This window comes from Daldinia decipiens (assembly GCF_022478715.1).
Source record: "Daldinia decipiens strain CBS 113046 unplaced genomic scaffold F4813scaffold_6, whole genome shotgun sequence".
Classification (NCBI taxonomy): Eukaryota; Fungi; Ascomycota; class Sordariomycetes; order Xylariales; family Hypoxylaceae; genus Daldinia; species Daldinia decipiens.
In genome coordinates this window covers 676,047-689,935 of record NW_026054549.1, presented here as the reverse complement: position 1 = coordinate 689,935, position 13,889 = coordinate 676,047, and the positions used below count along the sequence as shown (strand labels likewise).

Below are 13,889 nucleotides of genomic sequence, written 5' to 3'. Positions count from 1 at the left end.
ATGTACCTAAGGTTACATAAGATTTACTGGCTGACGTCTCCACATCAGCTTGGGGAAGTCGAGAGGTACATACATACATACATACACTAGTAACAAAGTCAAAAATGGTGTCACTCGGAAGCCAACATTTCCGGTGAGCTCTCCACGTCGGGAGCTGGTCACATTTCACAACCAAATCAGCACCGCCTCGAATAAGACGCGCGTTGAGGATCGAGACGAGTCGAAGAGGGCTAGGCAGGAAATTCTTGGATTATTAAAAGAGCCTTCAAGCGCTCCTCGAACAACAACACTAACGAGTTCTCCCTTCCAAATAATATTCTTGTCTTTTGGATCGCGACACAACTTTAAACATGTCGCCTAAGTCAAAGCAACCTCAGCCAGCGCATAGCTCGCATGGCTATGAGTTTGGCGGACCGTAAGTGTTTATTCTAAAGATCCAATTCGAAGTTGGTAGAACTAATGATATATAACCGTTTAGATTTGGTACCGCTGCCATTACCTTCGGCCTCCCCGTTCTCTGCTATGTTTTCGCCTTTGGATGTAACGATATTTCTGGTTGTCCCGCACCGTCGCTTTTAAGTCCAAAGACTTTATCCATCGAGCAATTGAAGGCTGAGGTGGGATGGCCTGAGAACGGTATCTTAGGTCTGGCTAGCTGGAAAGCTACCGGCTGGACTTTAGCATACTACTTCTTCAGCGCTCTTCTATATCGCATTCTCCCTGCTACCGAAGTTGAGGGTACGGAATTGTCGTCCGGAGGAAGGCTGAAGTATAGGTTCAACTGTGAGTGTTCTCTGGTTTGGAAGATCTTCGTGGGATAGAGCTAGCTAACACAGTTTATTAAAGCTTTCTCCTCGCACATGTTTACCCTCTCTCTCTGCCTTGCTGGTACTATTGCGCAGGGGGCCGAGTTTCCCGTATGGACCTTCATTGCCGACAACTACGTACAGATTCTGACCGCCAACATCCTCATTGCTTACTCACTTGCAACGTTTGTCTACGTCCGTAGCTTTTCTGTGAAGCCAGGTAACCCTCAGCTTCGACAGCTAGCCGAGGGCGGCTGCTCTGGTAACCTGATATACGATTTCTATATAGGACGGGAGCTCAACCCTCGTGTTACCCTTCCAATCATCGGCGAGATTGATATCAAGGAGTGGATGGAGCTACGCCCCGGCATGCTTGGCTGGATCATTTTAAACTGTGCTTTCATCTCCAAGCAGTACCGCACCTTCGGCTACGTGACTGACAGCATTGTCTTCATCGCTATCGTACAGACCGTCTACTGTTTGGATGCTGTGTATATGGAACCCGCTATTCTTACGACCATTGATATTATCAACGACGGTTTCGGCTTCATGTTGTCCTTCGGAGATCTCGTCTGGGTCCCCTTCATATATAGCCAGCAAACACGATACCTATCTACGCACCCAGTGACCCTTGGTTGGCTAGGTACTACAGGGGTTTCCATTCTCCTAATTGCGGGCTTCGGTATCTTCCGGTTAAGCAACCTCCAAAAGAACATCTTCCGCACTAACCCTAGCGACCCGCGTGTTGCGCATATCAAGTACATCGAGACCAAGACGGGTTCGCGACTGATGACATCAGGCTGGTGGGGTGTCGCAAGACACATCAATTATTTCGGTGACTGGCTGCAGTCGTGGCCGTATGCTTTGCCCACTGGTTTTGCCGGATACGTCGTCCTGTCAGCTGGCAGCAATGTTGAAGGCGCTATCAAGACACTCGACGGAAGGGAAATAGTACAAGGCCCAGCCAAGTACTGGGGTATGCTTTTCACTTACTTCTACGTTGTTTACTTTGCCGTCCTTCTAGTTCATCGCGACGGCCGAGACGACGAGAAGTGTGCGAAGAAGTACGGAGAGGACTGGGAGAAGTACAAGAGCATTGTGAAGTACAAGATTGTGCCAGGTATCTACTAGGTCTATCTAAGTATGTTAAAGGAGGTGAGGATGTACATACAGGTAGGTAGATAGTCCAGATACGGTGGCAGGGTTACGGAACCTAAGGGGTAGTTGAAAATGAAAAAAAAGGGGAGTAATAGGGGGAAATATGCAATGTATATTGTTCTCTCAGCTTAAGTCCTGCCGTCCTTAGGTAGTTGCCTACCCAGGTACATCATGTAAGTGATGTTGGAATAAATTATTGGAATAAATTATATTAGGTACCCGAAACCGCAATGAAATACCTACACGTAATGGATATCCGGGCACTGGGTACTTACATGTATGTATCTCCCCATGGCCCAAGTTGTGGATCACTTCATGTTATGTAGGAAACAACGATGTTGATGCCTTCCATCGCAACTCTTCAAATATATCAAGGAAGTAACGACGGCATCTGCCTCCCGTCATTACGAATTAATCAGTAGCCAATAGTCAGCAGTGGCGACTCGGCCTTTTTGCTTCAAAACCTAATAACATTCTTCTTCTCATCGGTCACCAATCCTTTTCAACCACCCAACAACCGCGTTAACGTCGCCAACAGTAGAAGTTGCCCACCCGTATACGTATTTACGCAGAATACACATACGTTCCTTGATATTTCTCGGGTGTCAACTATTGTTACAGAATTGGGCTTGAACCTATTTAACGAATAGCTAACAAGTACTAATCACTCAAATCAGTCGAGTTATCATGGCGAACGCAAATCATAAGCGTGCTCGTCCCTTCACGGCCCACCCCTACGACGAGCCACCCAAGAGACCAAGACCAAGACCTGCGTCCCCTTTCTATACATACCAACAACCTCCTCCCGACGATTTCTTTACTAGACCTGCCCTTGGTAGAGGTGCACCTGATCACGGCTTCTATCCTGACCACTTTAGCCCGCAGTTGTCTGAGCCCTGGGGCCCAACTAACGCAACTTCCGCACAACCTTTCGACCATTCCGAATATCTGTCCAATCCTCAACGACAACATTTCAGGGAGAGACACTATGATTTCCATCCGCCTCCGGCCTCCCGTACTGGCCACCGGCTTAGATCAAGCACAATGCCTTCAAGACCCAGGGAACCTGTGCCCAATTTCCAAGACTCTTTTCAACCCCAGAATTCCCCACGGGCCCCGGACCCTCTCCATGCCCGTGTTGCGGAACTCGAAGCGATTGTCAGATCACTGAATAGATCATATAATGATTTCAAGTTGCCCAGAGCCACCGTAATTCGCGACTTGCGTCGAGATATAGATAATCTATCAATACTCGAAGGTCAAACCAATGGGTTGGAGGCACGTGTGCACAACATGTCGCGTGCTCTCCACGATCTACAGGCTTTCACCGAAGCAGACAACGTTAATGACAACGTTAATGATAAATCTACCGAACCCAAAATCTACCAGGATGCAGCAGCCCAGGCGCGAGCACAGACGCTAGAGCTAAATAAAGCAATTGATAACGGCGGCGATGATAGTGGCGATGACGTTATCTTCCTAGGGGAACGGCCCCTTCAAGATGGTGCTTTTGATATTCACGATAACGATAGCAATCGTGAGAGTTACCAGCTGGAGGCCATTACCCGTGACAATTTCGTGGCTTATCTTAAGAGCCTCGACTTTCGTGCACCGTACGGGATGGAAGCGTTTGTCAGTACGCCAGTTACGGCGAGAGACTATCGTCTATGTACGCTGAACGACGGCACGGTATACTTTGTACGTCTAGGAACCAGCGAGAAAGGATGGTGGAACACTGAGTATGAGCCTTATGAGCGAGCGCCCCTAATGCTACCACGATACAAACGTGGACACCTCGATGGCGACCAACATTTAGATGCGAGGCGATTACCTTCACTGTTACACTATCGCAGCAACGTCTGTGAAGTCGAGTACCCTGTTTCGAATACCACCTTCGCTCCTCCGCTCCGCTATACATTACCTCTAGGAGAGATCCACGTATACCAACCGAGAGTCGACAAGGCACCACCCAACCTCATTGGTACAAATTTCTTCTTGCTTATGGATATCACCAACTCCAAGAAGTCATTATGGATCGTATATGCATACGAATACCCTTTCAATAAAAGCAGCGACCCTAGTCGCCCTGAGGATACGATTGAAACAGGAAAGTATGAATTGAACCGAAATTCGCCTCTCTGTGCAACTTTCGGTCTTTTCGATGTGGCATGCATAGCAAATAGTCTAGATGACTTCGTCAACTTAACCAAGGGAGGCATGTCAAACCTTCGTGGGTACCAGCAGACCATGTGCCCTCAACTCGATCCCGTTAAAGTCCACCAAATGCTCCGCTCGACTGCGTGTATTGCACAGCCCGTGTTCACAGAACCGAACCTAGACAGCTTAACTCATGCAATTAATCGAGGGTGGAATAAATAGGAGCTTTGTTTCCATTGTATTTTCAAAATTCTTTTCGGCGACATCACCTGAGATACCGGTAGTTTTACTCGATTTGTTTTACACAATACCGATCAGAGTCTCGATCGTCTATCTTCATATTAGCAAAAGGATTGCGAGGTGTCAGGAGTTTTTGATGAACCAAGAAAAAAATGGAGGGGAGGCCGGAGGAAATGAGATTATATCTACATTGATGCCATCCTAGACGAATTTACCACGGGATACGGTCCGAGTGTTGGATGAACTTGACAGGTTGTTAGAACGGCGCCATTATGCATATCCTGCAAGTTACACTTCGGCTTAGCTACTATTTTGCCCTCGCATGACTGTTCAAGTTATTCTGCTTGCAAGGGCTTATTAGGTAGAGCTGCCTTATCAATTAACGCGTTGTTTCTTAAGAATCTTGTAAAATATTCCCTGAGTGAATTCGGGCACAGCTTGCTTTACCTAGGTAGGTACCTAATAAACATCAGCTTCCGCGATATTCATGCCTATTTACTAAGTATATCAAAATACGCACGAGACGTAGTCAATCCGACAAGAGGCCAGTATCGTAATTATAGCTAGGTGATTTCTTGCTACCACGCTTAAAGCCCTGTCTGGAGGTGGGTAAAGTGACATTATATTCTTCAAATCTGTGGAGTATTTCCCCTTTACACCTTATAAACCTACCGAAAAAGGAGTTCTTCCAATGTACAGCAACACTGTTATTACCGAGGCACGAGGCGAGACGAAGGATAGTAAGGATAAGTCCTGGGATATTTCCTTTGGAAAATTGAATCTTTGATAAAGTAAACAAGGAAAACTCTGAATTGCCATCCTCATGTCCAAACATATAGGATGATCTATATAAGGATTTTTACACCAAGTAGCAGAACATATGAAGATTAACCGCGCCGACGCAACGAAGGCAGACGCCTAAACCAAATCCCAAACAGACTTAAATATACACGACGTAGGCTTAGCCTCATTCAGACCATCTGTACCCCGTCGTCGAATCCTACAGTTCCCCTTTGTTTCATTTCGTTATGCATTGTCACATATCACCACCTCATTTACTGTAAGTACTTTAGAATCTCCTCCCGCTCGTTGACAGGCATCACGTGCAGCATATCCTTCAAACCCTTAAGAGCTGAGGTCTTATCTGATCGAAGCAAATCGGCTAATCCGTGCGCAACGGCATCCGACTTGATTTGCTCGATCTTGGTTTCAATTGTCTCAGCGTTCTCCTCGTACCATGTCACTACATCTTTGTCGTTGTGTTCGAAGTCGGGGACCCCAGACCAAGCTGCAAGCAGGCGAAGGTTGTGCTGACGGTTCTCAGTAGCAGCAGCGCTGTTCGAGTCGATAACCTTCGAAGATGAGGCACCAGCCATGCTCTTGAGAATGTGTTCTTCGTTGAGACGTCTACGGACACGCCAGTAGAAGAAGCGGCGAGTGTTCTTCCATTCTAAGACCTCGCGAATAGTACCCTTGGCCTTCATGCGGCCAGCGCGGTCGTGCAAGTCTGCAAACTGCAGGCCGATCTGCGCATAGATAGGTAGTAGTTGCTTCTCGCGCTCTATCATCCTTTCTTTAAGCTCCACATGCTCCTCCTTGGACAAGGTGTTGTCAGCAATCTGCTTCTTAAGCGAGGCGTATAAGGGGTCTAAGCGAGACATAGTCTCTAGCTGCTTTTCTTTCTTGTACTTAATACCAATGATACCCTCCGGCTCTAGGACACCGGCGCGGGATTCGGCATCAGCATACATCTCCATGACGACAGGATTAATGGTAGGGTCGACCACAACCCAGGAGCCACCACGCAACTCGCCAAAGGGCGGGATATAAACGAAGATAGGTTGCTCAAACTTGACGAGAGCGTCGACAATGTACGAACCATATTTCAAAACTTCGTTATACATGTCTCGCTGACCACCGGAGAAACCTCGCCAGTTGGCAAGGATCATAAGGGGGAGCTGTTCGCCGTAGTTGAAGTCGTTGATGGCCTGAGCGGTCTTGAATGCAGAGTTCGGGTACCAAACACCGCCAGCTTCATTGCTGACTTGCTCAACGGAGTCGGGGTTCGCAGGATCAGCGGGGGTAATATTTTCAACGGTTCGAGTCTCCACAGCAATAACACCCATCGGGATACCGCCAAGACGAGCACGGCCAACAACAACGGTGCGGGCCCAGCCACCAAGAGTCTCAACGAAGGAGTCCTTGTCAAAGAGACCTGGTTGGAATCCGTCTTCGTCTTGCTTTCCGCCAATGAGCCATCTAACGTCGTGCGACTGCTTGTTAGGAGGGGTATATATCACCTCACGATCCCAAGTGTCGAGGCTAGGCATAATCGGCACAGGCAAATTGCGCCGAGCAGGAACGAAAGAAAGCCACTCGACAATCTTGCATACACCGGCAAAATCATCATTGGCAGTTAAGTGAGACACACCATTCCGGTACATGATCTGGGTACCACCGAGCTGTAGGTTAGAGGTGTAAACTTCGCGGCCAAGCAAGTTGTTAAGGGCCTGAGCACCAGTTAGAATAATGGGCTGACCCTCAATTTGAACGGCACGCTGGCCAAGGCGGACGAGGTATGCGCCAATACCTATAGAACATTAGCAATTAATCTCGATGGATTGGACAAACGGTTAAGCTTACCGATAGACCGGCATGTGATGAGGGTAACTGTGAAGATGTCGTTGTATGCACGACTTGTAGCACCAGCAATAAGACCTGAGCCCCTCAAGCACTCAACACCAAGTCCGTCCTCAGCACCCACAATGGCCACAATCTTGTGGCGCTTCTCGCCATTTTCAGTGATCTCCTCAGTAATGACATCCCGCTTAGCACCGTCTTCAAACCGCTTCTTAGCATCCGCATCTAGATAGAGGTACTTGAAGCCCGATTCTTGCCTCTCTGGATCTTTCCAAGCTACCTTGAAATGAGGGATAAGCTCCTCAGCAAGGCCAAGTCGCGCACCAGAGTTGGCAGAGAGATAGATTCGCGGAATGCCGAGGCTGCGAGCCAATTCCGTGCACTTGTTGAAGAAATGGTCTTCTTTGGGGCCAAAAGATCCAATCTTATAAGTGATATCGTTGGCAACGACAATGAACTTCCGGCCCTCAGGGTACTCAGGAGTACGAGCATTAATGAGCCATCCAACCATACCACACGAGTTGGTGCCAGGCTCACGAGAAATCTCAATCAACCTGTCACGGTCGTCGAGTACGAGCTCGCTGTAATCAATGCACTCTCCCTGGGCAGGCTTTTTGTCACTCATTGACGGTAGCGCTTTGGTAGTCCTCGTCCAGGTGTTCTCAACAGCTTGGCGGAAAAGCTCGGGGAAATCATATACATACTGGGTACCCATCAAATGCGCCCTGTAACGCTTAGGCTGGAGCCAATTCTTGGTAGGGTATGGCGTGCAGACAGGCAGCAAGTGCATCGATCCAATCCTAGTTGTGCCGCCGATTGAATAGAAGACCATTTCACCCTTATCCGACTTCCGCTCAGCGTAGAGCTCAATCTGGATAATATATCCAGAAGTGTTGGTAATGATAACACGCAGAGGATAAGGCATTCCCGTAGTCGTATCTGTGCAGATAATACGAATCTCAACCTGAGAGACACGAAGACGCCAAGCGCGAGGGCCAAACCGGTCCAAGAAACCCTGAAGAGACTGCTCGACCTCCTCAGGCTTGAGCTGGAAAACAGGAGTAAAGTTCAGGAACATGTGGTTCAAGTCGGAGTTATTGTTGCCGATGATCTCAAGGGCATCGAAAATGTCATTGATAACTCGGTCGGCTTCAGAAACAAGATACTCGGCTGTGGGTATATCATCCCGAAGGCGGCCTGGTCGAATGACAGCGCGGGTGAAGTATCGCTTATCAGTGTCAACCCCCTTACCTATACCTTCGTACACATGGATATTCTTGTTCTCCGTGAAGACAGGAGAGAGCTTGAATTTGGCTAGTCGTGCAAGCTCCAACTGGAAGGCTAGAGCGGGCTCAACATGACGGATACTATTATCTTCACGGAATTCGGGTGCACGGAAAGTGTAGTAGCCTGGGTACGAGCCATCGTTGTGGCCGCAAACAAAGGTGACACGACGAACTCGGTGGTTGACAAGATCATTCTTCAATGAGTCGACTATAGGGTGGATACGTCCGAGGATATCTTCGTCTTCGTAGGACTCTACGTCGCGGATTACAACGTTGACAACGTTGGTCAGTTCCTCTTCGAGAGGCTTTTGCGCAAAGGATTTACGCTTGCCCGTGAGGTCAGGAATAAGCCCAGGGCGCTTCCTGGTTGGTAAAACCTCCAAAGCCTTCTGGAGCATCTCATCGGCATCATCGAGATATCGACAAGGAACGACAACTCCCTTACGGGTAGGCTCTTCCTCGGTACGGCGGTTGAGATACGACATGTCACTAACTGAGCTTATTCGGCCGAAGGTACCAGTTTCAGAGGTTGGGGTGCCAGGAACAGAAGGAATAGCCGACTGGAGAGGAACCGAGAACTCAGTCTGTCCGATTTTACGGAAAGAGAAGTCCCAAGACAAGAAGAGAGGAGCTGCATCAGACTCGTCCTCATGATACTCCAATTTCATCAAGTTGTACGCACGGTATGCTCGGCGGACGTACACCTCGAGAGCAGCGACATTAACCCACGGATCCTCGTGAGCAAAAAAGGACGCCAACACGTCGAAAACAGTGTACTTAGAATCCACAACTTCCTTGATAATATCAAGGTTAGGCTCCCTGTGGTCCCAGCCAGTTTCACCGTAATTGTTTTCAACCACCGATGAGCGGAGGATGTGTTCCATCTGTGCAGTTCGTTCTTCGAGAGACGGTAGCGCACATTGAATGAGAATTTCTCGAGCCTTCAAAGATACTTTAGCTGTCTGGCGCGACTCGAGTTCTGTAAGCCTGCGTAGAACTGGTCGTAGGTACTTGCCGACGTTGCCGACGTTGGGCTTGTTAGGACGGTACTCCTCAAGAATTGCCAAGACCAAATGATTCTTAGAGCCGACACGGCTGTGAGATAGGACGATGCCGATGACCTTCATATAGTCTTCTCTGTTCTCTTCACGAAGTTTCAATATGACTTCTTCGTCCTGGCTTCGACGACCCGAGAAACGTCCTTCGATTTCAGCGTAAATTTGTAAGAGGCCTGCGATGGCATTCAGCTCGCGCACCTTTGCACCATCAGCATACTCGTCGAGAACTTCAAGAAGAGGAGCAAGAGTTGTTCGCAGTGCGTCAGCCTCGCTGGATGAAGTGTTGTCATCCAAAAATTTCGAAAAGGTCCTGGCCAGTGCCTTAGCAGGGAATTCTGAAGCTCGAGTCTTAGCACGCTCAACAACTTGCGTCAATTGAGTGTCAAGCTTGTGTGGCATTCGAGAGTGGAGAGCGGAATGGTGAGAAGCCCACTCGCTATACGGAAGCTCTGGACTCCGCAATACTTCAATCATCTCTCTCAATGTCTGTTGCATGATTACTGAGTTGTCGTAGCCGAGTAAGATGTTCTTGAGAGTATTATACGTCAAGCTGAATCGCTGAGCCGGCTTGCTACCAACAACCTGAGGAGGGCCGAATTCGGGAAGGACTCCGAGAAACGGTTGCGCCTGCTTGACTCGGGAAGGGTCGTCGAGGGCAAGGATGCCGAGGATGTCACCAGCTTCGATAGTAACACCAGGCTGCTTAATTAGTTGCACAAAACCATCTTCCTGGGCTATCAAAGGCATGAACATCTTCATGACTTCGACTTCGGCAAACGTCTGTCCGGCCTTGACATGTCCTCCGTTTTCTACCATGTACTTGACAAGCTTACCGGGGCTGGGTGTGCGCAGCTGTGTAGGGTCGTTCTCTTGCTCCAGCAGACATGTCTTGCTATCTACTGAAATACGAGTTGCACCGACTTCCTCCTTCCAGTAGACGCTGTGACTTCGTCCATCTAGAAGAATGAGAAGGCCACCGTCGCTAAGTGCGCGAACACCGACGGAACATTTGGAGCTGTTGATGAAGAGATGGTAGCTGTCAACAGCCGCGCGAGTAGCGGTAAACTTGTATCGGTGACCTTCGTATATGAATTCAATCGGGAAAACGGTTTTTAGGATATCTTTAGAAGGAACTTGTCCTCTCTCAAGCCCAGAACGATATTCAGCTATGCAGGACTCGCTGGCAATGTGGGCTTTAGTCGTAGCTCCGCAGACAATGGCAAGCATAGGATCGGGGCGCTCAGCGGTTAACTTGTTTGAAATGAGCTCATCCAGCCAACCAGTCGTAATAGTGTTATCTTCGAAGGCTTCGGTTTCGAGCAGCTTAATGAGATACTCAACGGTCGTTCTAAAGTCACCACGAATACTTAACTCCTTCAGAGCGACGACCATGTTCTTCCGCGAGGCGGCGCGATTCTCTCCATAAGCGAAGATATGACCAAATTGACTGTCGGAGAAACTGTGAATACTCGAGGCAGTACTGACGGAGAAATAACCCCAAACGTTGGCGCTACTCCTGAAGTTCAGGTCGTGCATCACACCATTAGAAGGCTTGAAACCCTCACCGGGATCCTCGGACGTGATTCTACAGGCTGTACAGTGGCCACGAGGCTGCGGCCGCCTCTGAGTCTTGTCACTCTCCGGGTCCTTGAACTCGAAGTCAATCGGCGTGCTAAGTTTCGGGTCAACACCATATAGCAACCGGATATCGCTAATTCGGTGTAGAGGAATTCCCATGGCAACCTGTAGTTGGGCCACCGGCAAATTGACTCCGCTGACCATTTCAGTCGTAGGATGCTCCACCTGAAGACGTGGGTTCAACTCTAAGAAGTAAAACTTGTCGTCCTCGTGAGAGTAAAGGTATTCGACCGTACCAGCAGAGACGTAACCTACGAGACGACCAAGACGTACGGCAGCTTCTTCCATGCCTTTGAACGTCGGCGGCTTGGCAATCGTAACGGGAGCTTCTTCGATGATCTTCTGGTGTCTTCGCTGCACGGAACAATCTCTACCAAAAAGCGAGACGTTATTACCATACTGGTCAGCCAGCAATTGTACTTCCAAATGCCGAGCATTGCCCGCCAGCTTCATGATAAAAATTGGTGAGCCGGGAATCTCGTTCGCGGCGGCTTTGTACAACTCCTCAAATCCCTCTTCAGACAGTGCTTTTCGAATACCCTTACCACCACCACCTTCGGAAGCCTTAATCATGACTGGGAAGCCAATTTCCTGGGCCTTTTGCAGACCCTCTTCCCAAGAGCCAACGCATCCCTTCATGTATATGTCATCGGCCACGGTAACAATACCATTATCGTCTACCTCGACCTGATCAACACCTGTTCCCGACCACGGTATGCAGGGTACTTTGGCATGTTGTGCAACGATGGTAGAAGAAATCTTATCACCAAGTGACCGCATGGCGGAACCGGGAGGGCCAATAAAGACAATCTTCTTCGGAGATGCCGCTAGGGACTCTGGGAGCTTAGGGTTTTCTGAAGCATGACCCCTATAAATGACGTGTTAGACTTGACTTTTACAACAAATTTAGCTTCGAAATCTTTAAAACTCACCATCCAGCCCATACAGCATGAACACTCATCCGTTCGGCAATATCTACAATCAGCTCGACGTTGGCATAATTGTGGTTATTTGTGCCGCCGGGAACCTCGACATAGTGGTCGGCCATTCGGATATAGTCCGCATTGGCTGCCAGATCTTCCGGCGTGGCCATCACTGTGAACTGGATAGCCTTCTCGTCGCCGAAAACTTCGTACGCCCATTTTCGCACGGATCGGATCTCCTTGACGGCGGCAATACCGTTGTTGGCGATCAGAATCTGGAGATGAGTGTTAACAAATCCTACACTATCTCCTCTGGCTCAATTTCAATCTTCTTACGTTTGTGATGACAGTGTGTCCATCATGTGAGGCTACAAAGTCCTTAACCTTGGACGCGGGGGCATTTTCTAGCCTGTTACCACCAATGAAGTGCTCTGGTATATTGTGCTTCTCGGCATAAGTGGGCTTGCCATTGGCGACGGGCACCGTCCGGTTACCATTGGCGACTTCTGTAGAAGACATTGTGTCGGATGTGGAGAGGTAGATGTAAGGTGCTTCAGCGGCGTAGGTGATGGTTGCCGCACTGATGAATCGGAATAGAATGTCTAAGGGGTCATGGAAGTACAGCGGACGCCCTAATCGAGCTGCTGAACAACGCCAGAGACTTGCAATTGTGCCTTAACGAAGAATACGTAGGCGGGGAAGAATCGGAGTGGGGGAGATTCCGATTGTGGTACGTGCGTTTATGGCTGAAGCTGAGGTCAGAGAAGGAGAGTAAAAGTAGGTTGAAGATATTTCGGCTGACCTCCCGAAATTCTGTTCAAGGCAGAGTTAGTGGTAAAATTGAGAATTGAGAAGAAACTAAGAATGAAGTTCTAGGGAATAGAGGATATCAGGATCATGGCAAAAATTGTAAAGGTCAGCAGGAAGGTCAGCTACTCGCGGAATCTGCGAGAATTGCTGGGTTCCTATCTGATCCACAATCGAAATATCGTTGTTGAGCTTGTGTGCTACCCTCGTCGATCAAGAACGGGGAGACGCGGCCGAAGGAGTAAAGGAACGGTAAAATAGTCGGGGTATAAGTGAATATCTGAATATTCATCTGATATGCATGTACAAGGGTTACCACTTACACATAAAGTACTAGTTATTGTAAAGTCAGATCCAACCTTCGACCTCTATGCAATTGACTTCTTCGTCGAGGTATTCGAGGAAAAGAGGAAAAGAGGTATCAAGCACTGACGCACCGACTACAACTAACCGGTGAGGAAAGCAGGAAATCAGGAAAGTTTCGGAGAAGAATGGCGAAGAAGTTGGCCGGACATTCAGGCCTTTTTGGATGAGAGGAATAACCCGTGATGTACATACATGTCCTAGACAAGCCCCAGGGCAAAATAAAAAATAAAAAATAAAAAATAAAAGAGGATCGGAGCTTACACTAAATTGACAGACTAGCGATTAGTTCGGGGAAACGACGAGGCTGATACGGTTAAAATGAACCTAATCATACTGTTATGATCGACACCTAAGTCATCTTTTCGACCAATCATAGTGGACCCCAGGGTGTTGGGGATCTCCTAGTGTTCACTAAAGTTAGGCTGTACGTCTCGGGTCAGGTTCAATTGCTACCTGCGCGGCAGGTGCGGCCGGGTACAGTACAGGTACAAATCCAAGGACATCTTCTAGGTACATTTCAGACCAAAATCCGCCTAGGTCCCATATAAATGGATACCGTCATAGTAAGTACAGACCCAACTTCCCACATGGCTGAATAAGATTTTAAACTTATTTAGGTCACATTAGATCAAGGGACGGGGTATCTCCATTTTGTTTTGGCGTTTCTTAAGTCCGGCCAAGACATAATACGGAAAGCCAATTGAATAAAAAGCCAATTCGCATTCTTAGTCATTAAGACGCTCTGGTACAGTTAAACTACATTTCACCTAGTTACCGTTATAATATTCACGACAGTTCCAATAAAAGCAA

At 48.3% G+C, this 13,889-nt stretch overlaps 3 protein-coding genes across 3 annotated transcripts; 2 read left to right on the top strand and 1 right to left on the bottom strand.

Moving 5' to 3' along the window:
- The first annotated feature begins 121 nt into the window (after positions 1 to 121).
- F4813DRAFT_296538 (ERG4/ERG24 ergosterol biosynthesis protein) lies at positions 122 to 2,294 on the top strand. Its single transcript, XM_049240690.1, has 3 exons — positions 122 to 415; positions 479 to 783; positions 847 to 2,294. Exons 1-3 carry the CDS (start codon positions 351 to 353, stop codon positions 1,935 to 1,937), a joined length of 1,461 nt encoding a protein of 486 aa, XP_049102468.1. The 5' UTR covers positions 122 to 350; the 3' UTR covers positions 1,938 to 2,294.
- An 879-nt stretch (positions 2,295 to 3,173) lies between these two features.
- On the top strand, positions 3,174 to 4,844 carry F4813DRAFT_350157 (uncharacterized protein; the record flags this gene model as incomplete). Its single annotated transcript, XM_049242267.1, has 1 exon — positions 3,174 to 4,844. A coding segment is annotated over exon 1 (1,082 nt), but the record flags the coding sequence as incomplete, so codon positions are not given.
- Positions 4,845 to 5,306: 462 nt separating this feature from the next.
- On the bottom strand, positions 5,307 to 12,614 carry F4813DRAFT_296494 (acetyl-CoA carboxylase). Its single transcript, XM_049240689.1, has 4 exons — positions 12,243 to 12,614; positions 11,916 to 12,181; positions 7,005 to 11,851; positions 5,307 to 6,951 (listed from the first exon to the last, which is right to left on the bottom strand). Exons 1-4 carry the CDS (start codon positions 12,423 to 12,425, stop codon positions 5,417 to 5,419), a joined length of 6,831 nt encoding a protein of 2,276 aa, XP_049102466.1. The 5' UTR covers positions 12,426 to 12,614; the 3' UTR covers positions 5,307 to 5,416.
- Positions 12,615 to 13,889: the final 1,275 nt, after the last annotated feature.

Coding starts and splice junctions, on each gene's coding strand:
- F4813DRAFT_296538 (XM_049240690.1), top strand. CDS start 351: ATGTCGCCTAAGTCAAAGCAACCTCAGCCAGCGCATAGCTCGCATGGC. Junction 416..478: donor GGCTATGAGTTTGGCGGACC/GTAAGTGTTTAT, acceptor ATAACCGTTTAG/ATTTGGTACCGCTGCCATTA. Junction 784..846: donor GCTGAAGTATAGGTTCAACT/GTGAGTGTTCTC, acceptor AGTTTATTAAAG/CTTTCTCCTCGCACATGTTT.
- F4813DRAFT_296494 (XM_049240689.1), bottom strand. CDS start 12,425: ATGTCTTCTACAGAAGTCGCCAATGGTAACCGGACGGTGCCCGTCGCC. Junction 12,182..12,242: donor GACACACTGTCATCACAAAC/GTAAGAAGATTG, acceptor ACTCATCTCCAG/ATTCTGATCGCCAACAACGG. Junction 6,952..7,004: donor CATCACATGCCGGTCTATCG/GTAAGCTTAACC, acceptor AATGTTCTATAG/GTATTGGCGCATACCTCGTC.